Here is a 17391-nt window from a genome sequence, read left to right as displayed (position 1 = left end):
ATTTATTTATCTTCTATAATTGAAACTTTGTAGCCTTGAGCAGAGCCAAGCCTCCTGCTTGCACCGTGGCCACAGTCATTTTTGTTGGGATTTATTTATCTTCTATAATTGAAACTTTGTAGCGGAGGCCAAGGCAGGCCAGGGCTGCGGGAGCTTGGCTTCCTCCATCGCTGGGGGCAACCCAAGCCTCCTGCTCTCTCTAGCTCTGTGGCTGCCGCCATTTTTGTTGGGATATATTTATCTTCTATAATTGAAACTTTGTAGCCTTGAGTGGAGGCCTGGGCCCGCCAGGGTGTGAGGAAAGCTTGGCTTCCTTCATTGCTGGGGAAACCCAAGCCTCCTGCTCTCTCTGTGGCTTCAGCCATCTTGGTTGGGTTAATTTGCATACTCGCTCCTGATTGGCTGGTGGGCATGGCTTGTGGGTGTAGCGGAGCGATGGTTAATTTGCAATTACTCTTTTATTAGATAGGATAACGTGACTCCCCTTCCTCCCCATCCCCTTTATCTACAGGGCATTAAAATCATGTGGACCAGGTGGCACTGCTCATGTGAAATTAGTGGTAGAATGGGACAAGGAGACAAAAGATTTGTGAGTATTTTTTACTTAGTGTTTATAGAGTCATTGTTTTAATTATTTTAAAAGCATGCCTTTGATCTTTCAAATTAGCTGAAACCCAAATTTCTCTTCAACTGTTTAGTGTCTGGTGTGTTGCTAATCCTTTATTTAAGTAGTTTATTATTTCTCTCCTATACATTCTGTTGTTTGCTGCTAATGAGATAGAAGCTATATATTCGTTTGTGTGTGTGTGTATGTTTATTCATTGTAGGTCCAATTACTTTGATTTGTATTACAGGCCCATTAACTCTAGTAAGTTAGGCAAGATGTGTGCCCTTAGTTACAAAGGACAAGAGTATATGGTTTAATTAGCACAGTTCATGGCCAGTCCCCAAAAAAACCAACTCAACAAGTTATTTCTTCTTGAAAATAATGTTATAGAGAATTTTTCAAGAACACGTTGGAACATGGGAAATAGCTTTCTTACACATTGACCTTCTTGTTTATGAAATTATATCTATGCTGTGAAGCTGTAATTGTATTTTGTGTCAATTTTGCAAGATATTGCTGATAAATGCTTTGCCCCCAATGGCAGCTTGTTTGTAAATACTGAAGATGAGTATATCCCTGATGCAGAGAGTGTTCGTCTGCAATGGGAGCGTCATCATCAGCCTCAAACTTGCACTTTATCCCAGTGTTTCCAACTCTACACCAAAGAGGAGCGGGTGAGAGCTGGGGAGCATTTCTTGGGTGGTGCGGCGGTAGGGATGGGGCATAGCAAGGTGACAATGAAAAACAAATTATGTCCCAGAAAACTCCTGAGTTGTTTTGCATTTACATAGGTTCTGCACACGTATGAGTACTTTAGTGTTAGGTTTTAAATAATTTTCCTTAGTAACTGGAACAGTGATTCTCAACTTTTTGGTACTAAGAACATAGGTGTGAGAACCTATCTAAATTAATTATAATTAAATAAAATTGGAAGTTCAGTTTCTTAGTTTTGTGTGCTCAGTAGACACAGTGTACATATAGACAGTTCTTCTATTGGGCAATTCTTTGGACCATTTAGCACAGTGCTTTGCAGATAGTAGGGATTTGGTAAATATTTGCATGTAAGGATGACAGATATACAGACAAGTCTGTGTGGATGGGGCTCAAGCCTGTGTGGTTTTTAAACCTCTCCAGGCTTGTGCACCTTGAGAAACCTTGACTAAAACACTTGTAGTTCATCTTGAGGTAATGTTAGGATCAGACTTTTATTTAAATTTTTAAAAAATTGATTTGAGAGAGAGAGACATGGATTTGTTGTTTCATGTATTTATGTATTCATTGGTTGATTCTTGTCTGTGTCCTGACTGGGGATGGAGCCTGCAACCTTGGTGTATTGGGATGATGCTCCCGGCCAGGGTCAGGTCAGACTTTTGACTACTGATTGTTACTGTTCACTCTAAGTGCATAGCGAGTTATGCAGTTTCGGGTGGAAGAGGACTTGAACGCTTCTTTCTCTCTGATGGTTGGGCTCTACTGAATTTCAGAGAGGTGCTTGTTTAGCCACTGTTTGTACACCTTTAGTTGTGAAGCGTTTGCCTACGTAGGAGACTCACCATTTCCTCTTTGGAGGTCCCTGATGGAGACTGAGGTCAGCCTGGACTACATCCCCAGGTCACTGTGACTACATGTGTTCTCTCTAAGAATAGTTGGGGCCAAATATTTGTCTATCTTTTAAATATTTGAAATGTATTCCATCTTCTCACTGAGCCTTTTCACCCCCAAGTTGTCCATAGCTGGTTCCTTTAATAATAAGTTTCATAAGACCTTTTTTTCAGTTTGGAGCTTATATAAAATAGTTCAGTGGCTTTGCAACCTGTTGATTGCCTACTCTGTATAGCACCTTATCCTGTTTAGATTTTTTTAATTGATTTGGAAGATGTTGGAGAATGGCACAAACCTTAGAGATGAGCAGACCTACTAGATGGCAACACTGGTATTCTACAGAACGTCTCACTGATGGGAAGGATGAGTTCAAGCTAGCAGGATATATTTTCACTAGAGGCCTGGTGCACGAAAATTCGTGCACTCTGGGGGGCGGGTCCCTCAGCCAGGCCTGTGCCCTCTCATAGTCCGGGACCCTTCAGGGGATGTCACCTGCCAACTTAGGCCCGCTCCCTGGGGTATCGGGCCTAAGCTGGCAGTCAGACATCCCTCTGGCAGCCTGGCAGCCCTTGGGGGATGTCTGACTAATGACTTAGGCCCACTCCCCCCGGGCCTAAGTCATTAGTCGGACATCCTTAGCACTGCTGAGGAGGTGGGAGAGGCTCCCGCCACCACCGTTGTGCTCACAGCCATGAGCCCGGCTTGTGGCTGAGCGGAACTCCCCCTGTGGGAGTGCACTGACCACCAGGGGGCAGTTCCTGTGTTGAGTGTCTGCCCCCTGGTGGTCAGTGTGTGTTATAGTGACCAGTCATTCCCGGTCGTTCTGCTGTAGGGTCAATTTGCATATTACCCTTTTATTATACAGGATAGGGATTCATTCATTCAGTAAATGTTTATTGAGTACATACTGTGTGCTAGGTACTGCACTAGGTCCTGGGGATTTGGCTGGGACCAAGAAAGACAGTGTTTTACTTTACTCAAACAAGGAAGTAAAGAAAGTGGAGGTCATGGGTGAGGAAGGAACTGGCATGGCAAGAGACAGAAAGGAAGCCAGTGTGACTGGAGCACAGGGTGAGGAGAGACAGTGCTGGTTTTTGAGTAATCCTGAGTGTCCACCGTGGCGCCTGGCACATGGAAAGCACGCAGTCAGCATGCACTGGGATGAATAAGTAAATTGGGGTCATTGGGGAGTTCAGTCATTGGATCCAAAAATAACAGTGCAACGTAGGAGAGGAGAGGGTGTGGCCTGGCCGGCAGGAGGCTGTGTGACAGGAACTGTGGACGTGGGTTGTCTGCAAGCTCACATTGGTCAGCAGTGTCTGTAAGGGCTGCGTTAGACATTGTCCAGAACTCACAGTGATGGCACCGCTCTTCCCATCATCTTACACGCTCCCTGTTAAGACCCTGGCAGACCAGGCACAACCTGAGCGAGTGGCCAGGAATGGCGCCTTGGGAATCAAGACGTGGCGGAATGTATTTTGACGAAGGAGCCTGAAGGACTCAGGCACTTCAAGGACCATCCTGTGGAGGAGAAGGTGGACTTAATTTTACCTAAAAAAACAGAACTTAAAGATTGGAATTATAGGGAATTATTCTGTCTTAACACGGAAGAACTTGGTAATGAATTGTCTGAAACTGGAACAGCTTCCTGCTGAGCGAGCTCCCCTTGTGTGCCGGCAGGAGCTAGGCCAACGACTGTGTGGTGTGCAGGTTGGGAGCTCTCAGTAGCAGTTACAGCTCGATAGTACAGGGGTCAGAGCGGTGTGCTAGAGACTGGCATTGTTATTACACGTTTCACGGCGTTCTTAGTCTCTTACAGAAGTGTTGTTTGTAACGTGTCAGAAATTAACGCAGCAACTGCTCCTTCCCCAGTGCACTGGGCTGGGTGGCCATGCGTGCAGACTGTTCCTGTGTCACACAATGTGGACTTACCCGATGACAGAGGAGGCCCCTTCCAGTCTCACCTTCTGATGCACTCTCACTCCCCCAGACTCGTGCAGACATGACTCCCCTTGTGAGAAAGCACTTCCTCCGCTCTGCTCCCTTCCCGCTGGCCTGCCAGCCCTCCTCGCCTTTCTGCCCCACTGCACGTTAGTGTCCCAGCGCTTTTCTCTCCCCCACAAGCCCTCAGCGTCTGCCTGGCCACACTCCTCACTCTGCTCCTGAAGCTCTCAGTCTACACTTGATCTCTCCGCAGGCTTGGTACTGACAGCCCTCCGTCCTCACCACTCCTTTCTGGTATCCGTGAAAGGGAGTGCTTCCGATTTCCCTGGTTTCTGCCTCTGCATCCTCAGGCTCTGCTGGTTTCTGAACGTTTGTATTTCCCTTAAAAAGAGGCATTCCCACTATCTGTCCTGGGCTGCTTTCTCGTCCATCCCAGGGGCAGGGCCTTCCACTCCCTGATCTCCCTTACTTCGCTGTAATGTGGTCCCAGATCTGATGCAGCTGCTGATTCCCAGAGCAGGTTTAAGAATCTTTCACCTCTTAGCCCCTGGAACCTAACATGTTCCCCTCCTGAAACCTGGCCTGCAGAGATGACACATGTAGATGTAGATGACATTTACAAAGATCGTGTTGTAGCAGAAGGGGAGGATTGTTGAGCAATTCAGTGCTGGGGGAGAGAGAACAGTTAGGTTGGTGATGCCCAGGTAAGAGAATGAGTGAGGACTTCAAATTCAGGTGGAGTTTGTCAGGGTAGAGGAGGGGACAGGACGAGAGATGGCAGAGAGAATAACTTTACGTGGACACAGAGTGGGAGGAAGAGGGAAGGGTTTGAGGGTTTGGGATAACCCCCAGGGTCTGCCTTTGGGGGTGTCCTGGTGTTTGCTGAGACAGGAAAGGAGGAGAAAGGGGACTATGTTGATGGAAAGGTGATGAGTTTGGGGAATACGCTGAGTGTGAGGTGCTTTGGGGTCATATCCTCTAGACCAGGGGTGGAGACCCTGGCCCCCGTGCCGGATAAGGCCTGCGAAATCATTTGGTCTGGCCTGCCAAGGCATGAGGGGTGAGTTAATTAAATGACCAAATTTAGCAAGTTTACCAGATATAGCAAGCTAATTTTTAAGTTAATAATTTTGTGTGGCCCTCGAATGATGTCATAAATATCCAAATGGCCCTTGGCAGAGAAAGGTTCCCCATCGCTGCTCTCGACAGTCATCGGGCCTTTGAGAGAGAACCCACCCAGCAGGTGTGGGGTGCCCTTGTGTGCAGTTTCCAGACAGGATCTGAGTTGCGGGCACTGGCCGAGACGTGAGTGCAGCCACGCCCTCAGGAAGCTTCGCCCTGAGGCGCTCACACTGTCGTGCCCCTCGCTTCCAGCTGGCCCCCGACGACGCCTGGCGCTGCCCACACTGCAAGCAGCTGCAGCAGGGAAGCATCACGCTGAGCCTGTGGACCCTGCCGGACGTGCTCATCGTCCACCTGAAGAGGTTCCGGCAGGTGAGGACCGGCCGTGGCCACGCGGGCTGTGGGTTCTCGGGGGTCCCTGCTTGACCCTGTGCCCCTGTCTGTGTTACACACGTCTGCCCTTGTGGGGCACCCTTGTTCTTTCCAGAGTTAGAGTGTCCTGTGGCCCTTTAAAGCCTATGCATTTTCGTTCATACTATGGATATTTTACTTTGTTCTGGAGCATTTGCTATAGGGTTGTAAATATTGTGTTTCAGTTTTGGTGAGCGTACTTTGGATTTAAAAAAAAAGGAGAGCTCCTTTCTGGGGTGGGAGGAGGATGTTTCTCCCTGAAGGCATGATGGGGGCGTCCTGCTCCCAGGGGCGGTTGTACAGTTGGGGAAAGGAGTTAGAAACATGTACAAAGATCTGCTCGGAGTGACATTGCTCTGAGTCAGTGTTCCCAGAACGGCTGTCGGTCCTGCGGTAGGATGGTCCGGGACAGCCTCACTGTGTGAGGGTACACGGAGGTAAGCGTAGAGGGTGTGGGCCTGGCTCTAGGAAGTTTTGTATCTGAGGTTGGGGTAGGCCTTAGGGGAGCAGGGTGTGCAGAGCCCCGCCCCCGAGGGAGTACGGCCATGCCCGAGGCTGGCAGCAGCCAGTTTGGCTGGCGCCCCAGAGGGTTGGAGAGAAAGGTGTGAGCTGAGGTGGACGACGTGGGGGGGCGGGTTGTCCGCGCAGACAGAGTGGGACTCTGACGAAGGCCTTAGAAGTGACAAGAATAAAGGCAGGAGATCTGAAGGGGCCAGTGCAGTCCTCAGGGCTGGGAGGGGTGCTGATGGCTGGGGCTGCAGTCGTGGCAGAGGAGTTGGAGAGACCGGGAGAGGGGTAAGAGGCTTAGGGCTGCTGACCACGTGGCCTGCACGTGGCTCCAGGGCTGGGGCTTTCACACAGATTTGGGGGCCAGCTGTGTGTCCCAACTGCACATGCCCATTGGGGTCTGCAGGTGGGGAGCTGTTGAGGGTTGGGACCCAGCCTTCTCTGTTTCCTCCCACACACACAGACTAATTTAGTTTGCTTTCTGTGTCTTTTGAAGGCACAGCGTCACCCTCCCAGCACCCTGAACGGTACCCGCAGGGTGTCTGACTCTTTTCTCTTGCCCCTCTCATCCAGGCCCTGGCAGTCACCTCCTCTGCTTGGTTACACCTCTCCCTTGCCTCCTGCATCTGTCCCCTGCTCCCCATTTTTTTTTTTTAAGATTTTTAAAATTGATTTTTAGAGAGAGGAAGGGAGAAGGAGAGAGAGAGAAATATTGATGTGAAAGTGAAGCATCGATTGGCTGCCTCCTGCAGGCCCCCTACCAGGGATTGAGCCCACAGCTACGGCACGTGCCCTGACCAGGAACTGAACCAGCAACCTTTCAGTGCACGGGACGACGTCCAACTGAGCCACCAGGCCAGGGTTCTCCATTCTTGCTGTCACCCTGCCAGTTCAGACTTTTGGTACTTTTTAGCTGGTTGCAATTGCAGTGTCTTTTTAAAAAATATATGTTTTTATTGATTTCAGAGAGAGGAAGGGGGAAGGAGATAGAAACATTGATGTTCCATGCCCCCATCTAGGGATTGAGCCCGCAACCTGGGCATGTGCTCTGACCGGGAATCAAACACGCCACTTCCTGGTGCATGGGCCGATACTCAACCAACTGAACCATGCCAGCTGAGCTGCAGTGTCTTTAACTGATTGCTTAACTTAGACGACTTTTTCTACCATGTTTTATGCACTACTTACACAGTTCTTCACCTATAGCTCCCATGACATCACCTCCTCAAAGCCTTGACTAAGAACAAAGTTCACATTCTTTAGCTTGAGCTTCCTGACCACCTAGGACCCATCTTACCTTTGTCTTATGAAAAAATTTCTTCCCTTAATAGATCCATATCTCCTTGGGGTAGCCATTATCTATACCTGATTAATCTTTTTTAATGAAGTTTAATATGTTTTTATTGATTTAAGAGAGGAAAAGAGAGGGCTGGAGAGAATCATTGATCGGCTGCCTCCTGCACGTCCCCTACCAGGCATCAAGCCCGCAACCCCGGCATGTGCCCTGACTGGGAATCGAGCTGTGACCTCCTGGTTCATAGGTCGATGCTCAACCCCTGAGCCACGCCAGCCAGGCCTGATTGATTTTTTAAAGCTCCCACAGACACACGAAACATTCCGTAAATATTCAGCTGACTGTTGGATTTCACAGGATTTCCCTATGAATGTGTGGAAAAGACAGATTACCCAGGATTGTCAACTAAACGAATAGATTAAGCTGAATCAGTGTTAACTTTTCACACTACTGCCGGAGGGGTGGGTCAGACGGGAGCACTGCTCAGTGAGTGGCTGTCTGTGCTGGGCGTCTGGCTTCGTCTTTCCCATGTTATTACTCATCACTGTCATGCCTTTGTGACAGAGGTATCAGGACGAACCACCCGAAATTGTCACTTGGTGAGTCAGAAACCTTTATCAGGTAAGAAGTGGAGACTCAGGGAGTCTCATTACCCCTTATATGTAGGCCATTGCTGGTTCCATTTTTAGTGATCTTAAAACCTGTTCCTCCAGACAGTTCAAACAGCTAGTCTGTTTCCCTATTTTGTGTGTGTCTTGGGGAACATCAGACAGGTAACTCAAGCCACTTCAGCTGCTAGAGCCCACGTTGCACACTGAACGCATTCGCCACCTGTTTGCAGGAAAATATCAGGATTTGTCTTTCTTCTTGTGACAGGAAGGAGACAGGCGTGTGAAACTTCAGAACATGGTCAAGTTCCCCTTGACTGGCCTGGACATGACGCCTCATGTGGTTAAGAGAAGCCAGAGCAGCTGGAGTTTGCCATCCCATTGGTCTCCATGGCGACGACCTTATGGACTCGGGAGGGACCCTGAGGACTACGTCTATGACCTGTATGCTGTGTGCAATCATCATGGCACCATGCAAGGGGGGCACTACACAGGTCTGCAGTGCGAGGGGCCGGGTGTCTGTGCGGATGATGCCTTCAGGCGTGTTTGCTTGTGACAGGGTCACGCTGCCTTGAGCCTCACTGCCCCTTCAGTAGCCAGTGTGCCAACTGCGAGGGCAGTTTCCATCCTCTGGATCTTTGTCCAAGAGAAACAAGTGAAAACCCTCCTCCTTTTCCTGAGCAGGCCCATCCGTGGCGTCTGGTGGACTGGGGAGTGGTGTGTGCAGATGGACAGCACGCTCCGCTCCCCGAGGACTCCCGGGGCTCACCTTGTTGCACTCCCCACGTATGGTTCCACTCCCCTTCCGTGACTCCTGGCGCCTCCCTGGTTTGGAGTGACTGAAGCACTTTTCAGTACCTCCAAAGGGACTTGGAAGGGTTTCTTTCTGTACCAAGGCCACATTTACATTTTCATTTTAAAGCAGTTATGTTCATCATATGAAATTTAGACACTAAAGAGGGAGAAAGAACAGTGCCATCATCCATGGGCTATCGCCCAAAAATAACCCGATAACAGTTTTTAGAATTGTGCTGAAGTATACATAACAACATTGACCATTTTAACCATTCCTGTGTGCGGGTCAGTGGCACATCTTTATGGAATCGTCATCCTCATCCATGCCCAGGACTTGTGTATCTTAAGAGGAGCTCGGATGTTTTCTGCATCCTTCCCCCTTTCCCACGCTGAGGCCACACCTCTGCTTGTCTGGTATGTGAGGTGGTAGTCTTAGAGGAGAGAGCACTTGACGTGCCTCAGCATAGGCGGAGGATGGGCACTGTGCGTGTGTGTTCATTGGGAATGCTTCCTGTGATGTCTGTTTTGCACGGGCTCTAGACTTACGTGGTGCACGCATGGCTAACCTGTGTAAGGGCTCTGAAACAGTGCTTCCCAAGTATCTGTGATGAAGAACCTGTGTTTTTTTTTCTTTTAAAAATTTCCAGTCCTTCATGAACCAATACTTTGGCAAAAATACCATTAAAACATGGCAGTATCAGATTGCTATAAAAGTTTTCAAGTGCTTTTCTCAGTTTTGCTGTTTATCTTGTGGACTGGCACCAGTCTTCCAGCCGCACTTTGCGTAGCACTGTTCTAGAGGACACGTCACTAATAGTGCTGGAAAGAGGGCAACTAGAATTATTTCGTAAGTGCATCGTTTGCCCACTAATGAGTGGTCGCGCTGTGGCTGGGGACAGACCATCTGAAGGAAACAGACTGAAGCCAGTGCCAGGTTTCTCTGTCACCTTCTCTCGGGTGTCCCCTGGCCGTCCCAGCCCCACTCCAGAAGAGCAGCCATGGACCAGACCACTGCCCTGGCCCTGGCCCGTTCCTGCGTGTAGCTCCATGGTTCTCCCGGCTGGTTCCAGAGTCCAAGCTGCACAAGACTTCCCTTTCTACCAGCACAGATTCTCACTCTGCTCTCCTTCCGGCCTGCCTGCTGGAGCCCTTCTCACCGGTGCCTCCTCCCTCAGGGTGCCATTCTTGGGAAAATCACTCCGCTGCGCCTCTCGGGGCTTGCGTGCCCTCCCTGGAGCCATGCTGAGTCTGCCCGTGGTCAGCTAAATACCCCAGCCCTCCTTTACCCCACCCAGCAAATGGTGTGGTAGCAAGTGTGGTACTTCTCTGGGTCAAGCTTGTCACACCCTTGCTACATCCTTCCGGGATGTCAGGAACATTCCGTTGTCCGTTCTTGCTGGCTCTTGGATGCTCTGTATTTCTCTCTCAGGCTTAGAATTAGAACTGGGGAGAAGGCCGCGTACATCCATGAGCTCAAATGGTCTCGTTTACCAAGGAACTTCCCTGAGACATGGTTTATGCTACCCCCAAGGGAAGCAGTGTTGGATAGGGGACTAGACAATTCTGAAATGAGCTGGGCCCTGCCCTTCACCAGCGGCATGACCTTGGGCAAGCTGGCCGATCTTTCTGAGCCTCTAAAATGGGAATCATTATAGAGCAGGTCTCATAGGATGACGTGCATGTGTGGCACATAGTCATTTCTAAGTAAGTGTTAGCTGCTGTTATGAGTAATACCATTACTTCTGGTTCTGTTATCTTCTGTCTCTATAAACACCCAGCTGTTACAACATGCTTCCCTCAGGGTCTCTCACCCCGGCACTGCTGACAGTCTGGCCGGACAATTCCGTGCTTGGGGACCCCTGCCTCCCACCGGAGGCCAGGAGCCCCTTCCCCAGGCGGAGACAGTCAGAGTGCCTTCAGACATGTCCACGTCTCCGGGGTAGAATTGTCCCACTGGTCTGGTCCCACCAGAGACCCACTGGTTTAAATAAATAAGTATATTTTGTTTCCTAAGATTAAAAAGAACTTTATCTCTTTGGAATTTTTTGAAATATTTGGCCTGAGCGTGATACGGATTTTGGATTTTTCACCTCCTTCTCTGTCACTACATGCAGCTTTAAAAGGTCTTGAGTTAATCATATGAGCCAGAGAAAGGGTCTCGGTGGGGAGTGGCAGCCGGTGCAGTGCGGGTGCTGACAGGGCTCTCCTTGGCAGCCTACTGTAAGAACTCCGTGGACGGGCTCTGGTACTGCTTCGATGACAGTGATGTGCAGCAGCTGTCGGAAGATGAGGTCTGCACACAGATGGCCTACATCCTTTTCTACCAGAGGCGGACAGCCATACCATCATGGTCGGCCAACAGCTCGGTGGCAGGTAAGGCCACCCTATTATTGGGCAGTTTTTCCCAGAACAGAAGTTGTCATTAATGTCCACAGAAATTCCCAGGAGGTGTCATGCCTCTGTCAGTTTGATCAGATTAATCCTCACATTTGCATTTAATCTTGAAACCAAAATGATTGCAGTTAAGGAAATGAGGGTGGCGTGTGCGAGCAGCGGTGAACCAGCAGAGTTCACAGGGCGGGGAACTGGTGCTGGGGAGGGCCACTCGTGGGGAAGTGAGCTACGAAGCAGCACGGCATGCACGCTGAAAGCAGGGGAATGAGAGGTTTGGGAGTGGGACGGAGACTTGGCTTTGCCACATTTTGGATGGGTGACCTTGGGGCACGTCCTGTCCAAGGCACATATTTACCATCCGTAATCCTGGTGCAATACCACTGCGTGCCTCTTGGGGTCCTCGCATGCATTAGGTTAGGCCCGTGGTCGGCAAACTCATTAGTCAACAGAGCCAAATACCAACAGTACAACAATTGAAATTTCTTTTGAGAGCCAAATTTTTTAAACTTAAACTTCTTCTAACGCCACTTCTTCAAAATAGATTTGCCCAGGCCGTGTGGTATTTTGTGGAAGAGCCACACTCAAGGGGCCAAAGAGCCGCATGTGGCTCGCGAGCCGCAGTTTGCCCACCACGGGGTTAGGCAAATGCACCTTAAAGCCTTTTGTAAAGGGTTAAACGCCGTTAGAAATAACCTCCCCCCCACCCCCTAGTAAAGTTGACCTATTCTATTAGGGGAAGAATTGAAGGCTAAGGTAATAGTACAGATGGCTTGAGTTGAGTTTGAAGGGGTCTAGTCTATTGTTTTAATAAATGCAGGAATCAATGCTCACACAATCTAAACAAGGGGCGGGTGCTGCTTAGTGCAGGGTTTGAGTTTCAGAGAGTAAGACAGGACTGGGGTGTGGGAGTGTGGTCAGGTTAGGGATTGTTGACCCCTGCTCCCCCTGAAGGTTGTAAGGGCTAAGTTAGAAGCTGCTAAAAGGAGGCCCCTCTGGAGCAGTGGCCCCTGCAGGAGTCAGACCCGCCCCCAGTGCACCCATCTGTCTGCCACTCACTCGTTACAGAGGTGGGGCTCCCAGTGCTCCGAGGCCTGTCCTCAGTGCTTCCTAGCGCCTGGGGTGTGCTCAGAAAGGACACCCCCATGAGGGCTACTTGAGACCCTCATGCTGCTTCCTGTTCTCAACTTAAGAGCAGTTGCTGTTGCTCTCATGTGTATTTAAGGGCGTCCTGAGACACAGGACAGATCGACAGAGCCGTGTTTGTGTTTGTATATCAATATTGCGAAAATGACTTTAAAAGTCAACCAACAGCGAGGCGGAGGAAATAATAGCACGGCTGCTCTCTCCTTCCTGTGTGTTAGTGTGAGGAGGCACCGTGTGCAGTGCTTCGTAAATGTGTGCAGAAGGAGTGAACGTGAGCGATTGTCTATAGCCTGTTCTATTGCCAGCCCTTGCGACTTGGATGTGCATTGTGAATTGTCCATCCTGCACTCAGGTTATCACTGCAGCCGTGCGCCTCTCGTCTTGGCAGGGGCTGCTGGAGCAGGCACACTGGGGTCTGGCAGCTCGTGCTGACCTGCAGTGCTCAGGTCGCGGGCGTGCTGTGCAGGCCCGGGTCCTGGCCTGACCTCGGTGCCCTCCCTTCTCTGCAGGCTCCACGAGCTCCTCCCTATGCGAGCACTGGGTGAGCCGGCTCCCGGGGAGCAAGCCCGCCAGCGCCACCTCGGCAGCTTCCTCCCGACGAACCTCCCTGGCCTCGCTGTCTGAGTCCGTGGAGATGACGGGGGAGAGGAGTGAAGATGATGGTGAGTGTGTGTTTTGTGTTTTGCTGACAGACTTCCAAGAGGCAACTCAGGGACAGCACTGGGTCCCTCCTGTTTAGGAACGAAGTCCGGGAAGGTTGTGGGTGGCGCTGCACAGCGTCCAGTCATCAGTGATTTCTGCTGTGCACGGGGCGTGCCGTCTCCTCTGACCTAGGGCTTCTTTCTTCTCTTTCATCATTTTCGACTTGGAAGGTCTGGCGTGGAGGCTGGGGCCTTGACTCTGTACAGTAATGAATACAGTTTTTTCAGAGTGCTTTTTAAAATCTTCCAGGCAGCGGTGAGGGGACTCAGTGCAGCGCGCCTGTGCCTGGCCTGGCAGGGAGCTCCCGCCCGCCCGCCCGCCCGGCGTCTCACCTCCCGCCACGCGGTTTCCCTGAGAGGACTCTGCCGCGTCCTTTTTCAGAAGCGTTTAGTACAGAAACTGGTGCCTCTCCACAGAAGTAGTTTTGGGGAATTCTGAAGATAAGCACAACATAAGAACTTTGGAAATCTGATAAAAATGGAACTCTTTTTTACCTGCACTTACCCGTTGAGGAGTGGCAGCACGCACGGCCCTTAGTTCCATCAGGGACCAGGTGGGTGGCACCAAGGCAGCCAGCACTGCGAGAGCTGGCAAAGGAGACAGTGAGCTCGGCTTCTGGATGAGACGCTGACTCACCTTCCTTCCAACCAGCCTCACTCTGCGGCCAGCATTGTGATAGCTGTAACTGCTTCTAGTGGTGATGGGTCTTCTGAGAACGCGGGATGGAGGCCAAGGCAGGGGCTGGGAGGATGTGCCAGCCTGGGGGATGTGCCCCTAGCATCAGCTCCGCCAGCTCGGGCTTGTTGCTTCTCTGCTTCTATAGTAAGAGTACTGGGCTATGGCTGCTAAGCTCCTTTCTAGCTCCTGAATCTGCACTAACTACGGTAGAGGCTATTTCCAGCACAGCCTTCCAACCTAGACTTCATTGTCATTTTAACAGTGGGCCTAACAGTGGTTTGCCGACTGTTTTTAACCAGTGGTTGGGGAATCGGTGCCCTCTTAAGTGTCATCATCTCCCAGGGGTGCTGGTGGTGCCCAGGACGGGCCTGGCCCTAGGCTCTCCTCCAGGCAGACTCTGACATTCCCCCGCTGCCCTTAGCATGTGTGTATGGGAGGTGATTGACAATATTTTCTTCGGAAGTTTTTTTTTAATTCTTTATTGTTTAGAGTATTACATATGTCTCCTCCCCCCCCCTTGACCTCTCCCCAGCCATTCCCACCCCCCAGCACATGCCCTCACCCCTTTACTGTCTGTGTCCACGGGTTATGCTTACATGCATGCATACAAATCCTTTGGTTGATCTATTACCCTCCACTCCCCCCCGCAACCCCCATCTTCCCTCTGAGGTTGGACGGTCTGGTCAATGCTTCTATGTCTCTGGATCTAATTTTGTTTATTGGTTTATGTTGTTCATTCCATAAATGAGTGAGATCATGTGATATTTATCTTTCTCGACTGGCTTATTTTGCCTAGCATAATGCTCTCCAGGTCCATCCATGCGGTTGTAAATGGTAAGAGTTCCTTCTTTTTTACCGCAGTGTAGTATTCCATTATGTAGATGTACCACAGTTTTCTAATCCACTCATCTGCTGATGGGCATTTAGGCTGTTTCCAAATCTTAGCTATTGTAAACTGTGCTGCTGTGAACATAGGGGTGCATATATCCTTTCTGATCAGTGTTTTTGATTTCTTGGGATATATTCCTAGAAGTGGGATTACGAGGTCAAATAGGAGTTCCATTTTTAATTTTTTGAGGAAACTCCATATTGTTCTCCACAGTGGCTGCACCAGTCTGCATTCCCACCAGCAGTGCACGGGGGTTCCTTTTTCTCCGCATCCTCGCCAGCACCTGTCGTTTGTTCATTTGTTGATGATAGCCATTCTGACAGGTGTGAGATGGTACCGCATTGTCGTTTTGATTTACATCTCTCGGATGATGAGTGACTTTGAGCATGTTTTTATATGTCTCTCCGCCTTCTGTGTGTGGGGTCGGTTGTTAACGTCATCTCTTTCATTTCTGATTTTGCTTATTGGGTCCTCTTTGTTTCTTGGTGAGCCTGGCTAGAGGTTCATCAATCTTGTTTATCCTTTCAAAGAACCAGCTCTTTATTGCTTTCTGTATTTTTTTTTTTGCGGGAGGGGGTTCTCTATGTCATTTATTTTCACTTTTTTATTATTTTCACTCTTTATTATTTCCTTCCTTCTGTTTACTCTGGGTTTTTCTTGCTCTCTTTCTAATTCTTTGTTAGATAATTTATTGCCATTTTTCTTTCTTTCTTTCTTTCTTTTTTTTTTTTGAGGTAGGCCTGTAGTTCCCTCTCAGGACTGCTTTCACTGTGTCCTGTGTCCCACAGATTTTTGGATGATTGTGTTTTCACTGTCATTTGTTTCCAGGATGCTTTTTATTTCTTCTTTGATATCTTTGGTAACCCAGTCATTGTTTAATAGCATGCTATTTTGCCTCCAGGTGTTTCATTTTTTACATTGTTTTTATTGTAGTTGATTTCTAATTTTATGCCATTGTGATCTGAGAAGATGCTTGCTATAATTTCTAGCTTCTTGAATTTGAAGAGACTTTGCCTGTGTCCCAATATGTGGTCTATCTTTGAAAATGTCTCATGTGCACTTGAGAAGAATGTATATTCTGTGGCTTTGGGGTGAAATGTTCTGAAGATGTCAATTAATTCCATCTTATCTAGTGAGTTATTTAGGATTGCTGTTTCTTTGCTGATTTTTTATTTAGAGGATTTACCCAGTGGCGTTAGTGGGGTATTAAAGTCCCCTACTATGATTGTATTGCTGTCAATCTCTCCCTTGATATCTTCCAGAATTATTTAAAATGTATTTGGGTGCTCCTGTATTAAGTGCATATATGTTTACCAGAGTTATATCCTATTGTTGAATTGCTCCCTTTAGTATTATAAAATGGCCCACCTTCAGCTACCCTGTGTCTTTTGATTGGAGCATTTAATCCATTTACGTTTAAGGTAATTATTGATAGGTACTTGTTTGTTGCCATTTTTATTCTTTATGCCTGTGTTCCTTCTTCCCTTTCTATTTCTTCTTTTTACAGCAGTTCGTTTAGCATTTCTTGCATTGCTGACTTGGTGGTAATAAACTCCCTTAGCCTTTATTTTTGGCTGTGAAGCTCCTGATTTCACCTTCAATTTTGAATGATAGCCTTGCTGGATATAGTATTCTTGGATTCAGTCCCTTGCTTTGCATGACCTTGTATATTTCATTCCATTCCCTTCTGGCCTGATGTGTTTCTGTTGAGAAATCAGTTGATAGTCTAATGGGAGATCCCTTGTAGATAACTTTCTGTCTCTCTCTCTGGCAGCCTTTAAGATTCTTACTTTGTCATTGATGTTTGCCAATTTAATTATGATGTGTCTTGGTGTTGGTCTTTTGGGGTTCATCTTGTTTGGGACTCTGTGCGCTTCTTGGACTTGTGTGATTTTTTTTTTTCTTCTTAACATCAGGGAAATTTTCTGTCATTATTTCTTCAAACAGGTTTTCTTTTTTTTCCCTCAAATATATTTTATTGATTTTTTACAGAGAGGAAGGGAGAGAGAGGGATAGAGAGTTAGAAACATCGATGAGAGAGAAACATCGATCAGCTGCCTCCTGCACACCTCCTACTGGGGATGTGCCCGCAACCAAGGTACGTGCCCTTGACTGGAATCGAACCTGGGACCCTTCAGTCCGCAGGCTGACGCTCTATCCACTGAGCCAAACCGGTTTCTGCTCAAACAGGTTTTCTATTCCTTGCTCTGCTTCCTCTCCTTCTGGCACCCCTATTATGCAGATGTTGTTTTGTTTTGTGTTGTCCTAAAGCTCCCTTAGGCTTTCCTGCATTTTAAATTTTCTTTCCAATTGTTGCTCTGCTTGGGTGTTTTTTCCACCTTGTCTTCTAACTCGCTGATGCGGTCCTCAGATTCTTTTAGTCTACTATTGAAACTTTCCATTGTTCTCTTTATTGCAGCTATGTCTTTCTTCACTTATTGATTCTTCTTCATTTCTTCTTGATTCTTACACATGTTGTTGAATTTGCCTTCAATCCTTTTCAGCATCCTTATATCCATTGCTCTGAATTCTTTCTCTGACAACTTGCTTGCCTCCATTTCATTTATTTCCTTTTCTGGTGAGTCCTCCTTTTCTTTCGTATGGGGGTTATTTCTTTGTCTCCCCATTTTTGTCGTTCCTTTGTGATTGTTTCTATGTATTAGATCAAACTAATATGCCACGCAGATTTTTTGAG

At 48.4% G+C, this 17391-nt stretch overlaps 1 protein-coding gene across 2 annotated transcripts in view; it reads left to right on the top strand.

Annotated features, from left to right (window-relative positions):
• The window catches only part of USP31 (ubiquitin specific peptidase 31), an 82743-nt gene that overhangs the window by 57174 nt on the left and 8178 nt on the right, over positions 1-17391 (top strand). For both annotated transcript variants that reach the window (XM_079779666.1, XM_079779665.1), the window contains 6 exons: positions 512-589; positions 1152-1281; positions 5528-5647; positions 8364-8589; positions 11105-11263; positions 12937-13089. In XM_079779666.1, the coding sequence (XP_079635792.1) occupies positions 512-589; positions 1152-1281; positions 5528-5647; positions 8364-8589; positions 11105-11263; positions 12937-13089 (866 nt within the window). The remainder of the gene's footprint in view (positions 1-511; positions 590-1151; positions 1282-5527; positions 5648-8363; positions 8590-11104; positions 11264-12936; positions 13090-17391) is intronic.

The sequence above is a fragment of the Cnephaeus nilssonii genome, assembly GCF_951640355.1.
Source record: "Cnephaeus nilssonii genome assembly, chromosome: 2".
Taxonomy (NCBI): domain Eukaryota; kingdom Metazoa; phylum Chordata; class Mammalia; order Chiroptera; family Vespertilionidae; genus Cnephaeus; species Cnephaeus nilssonii.
Note: the sequence above shows the minus strand (reverse complement) of the source record. Positions and strands in the feature narration are given on the sequence as shown.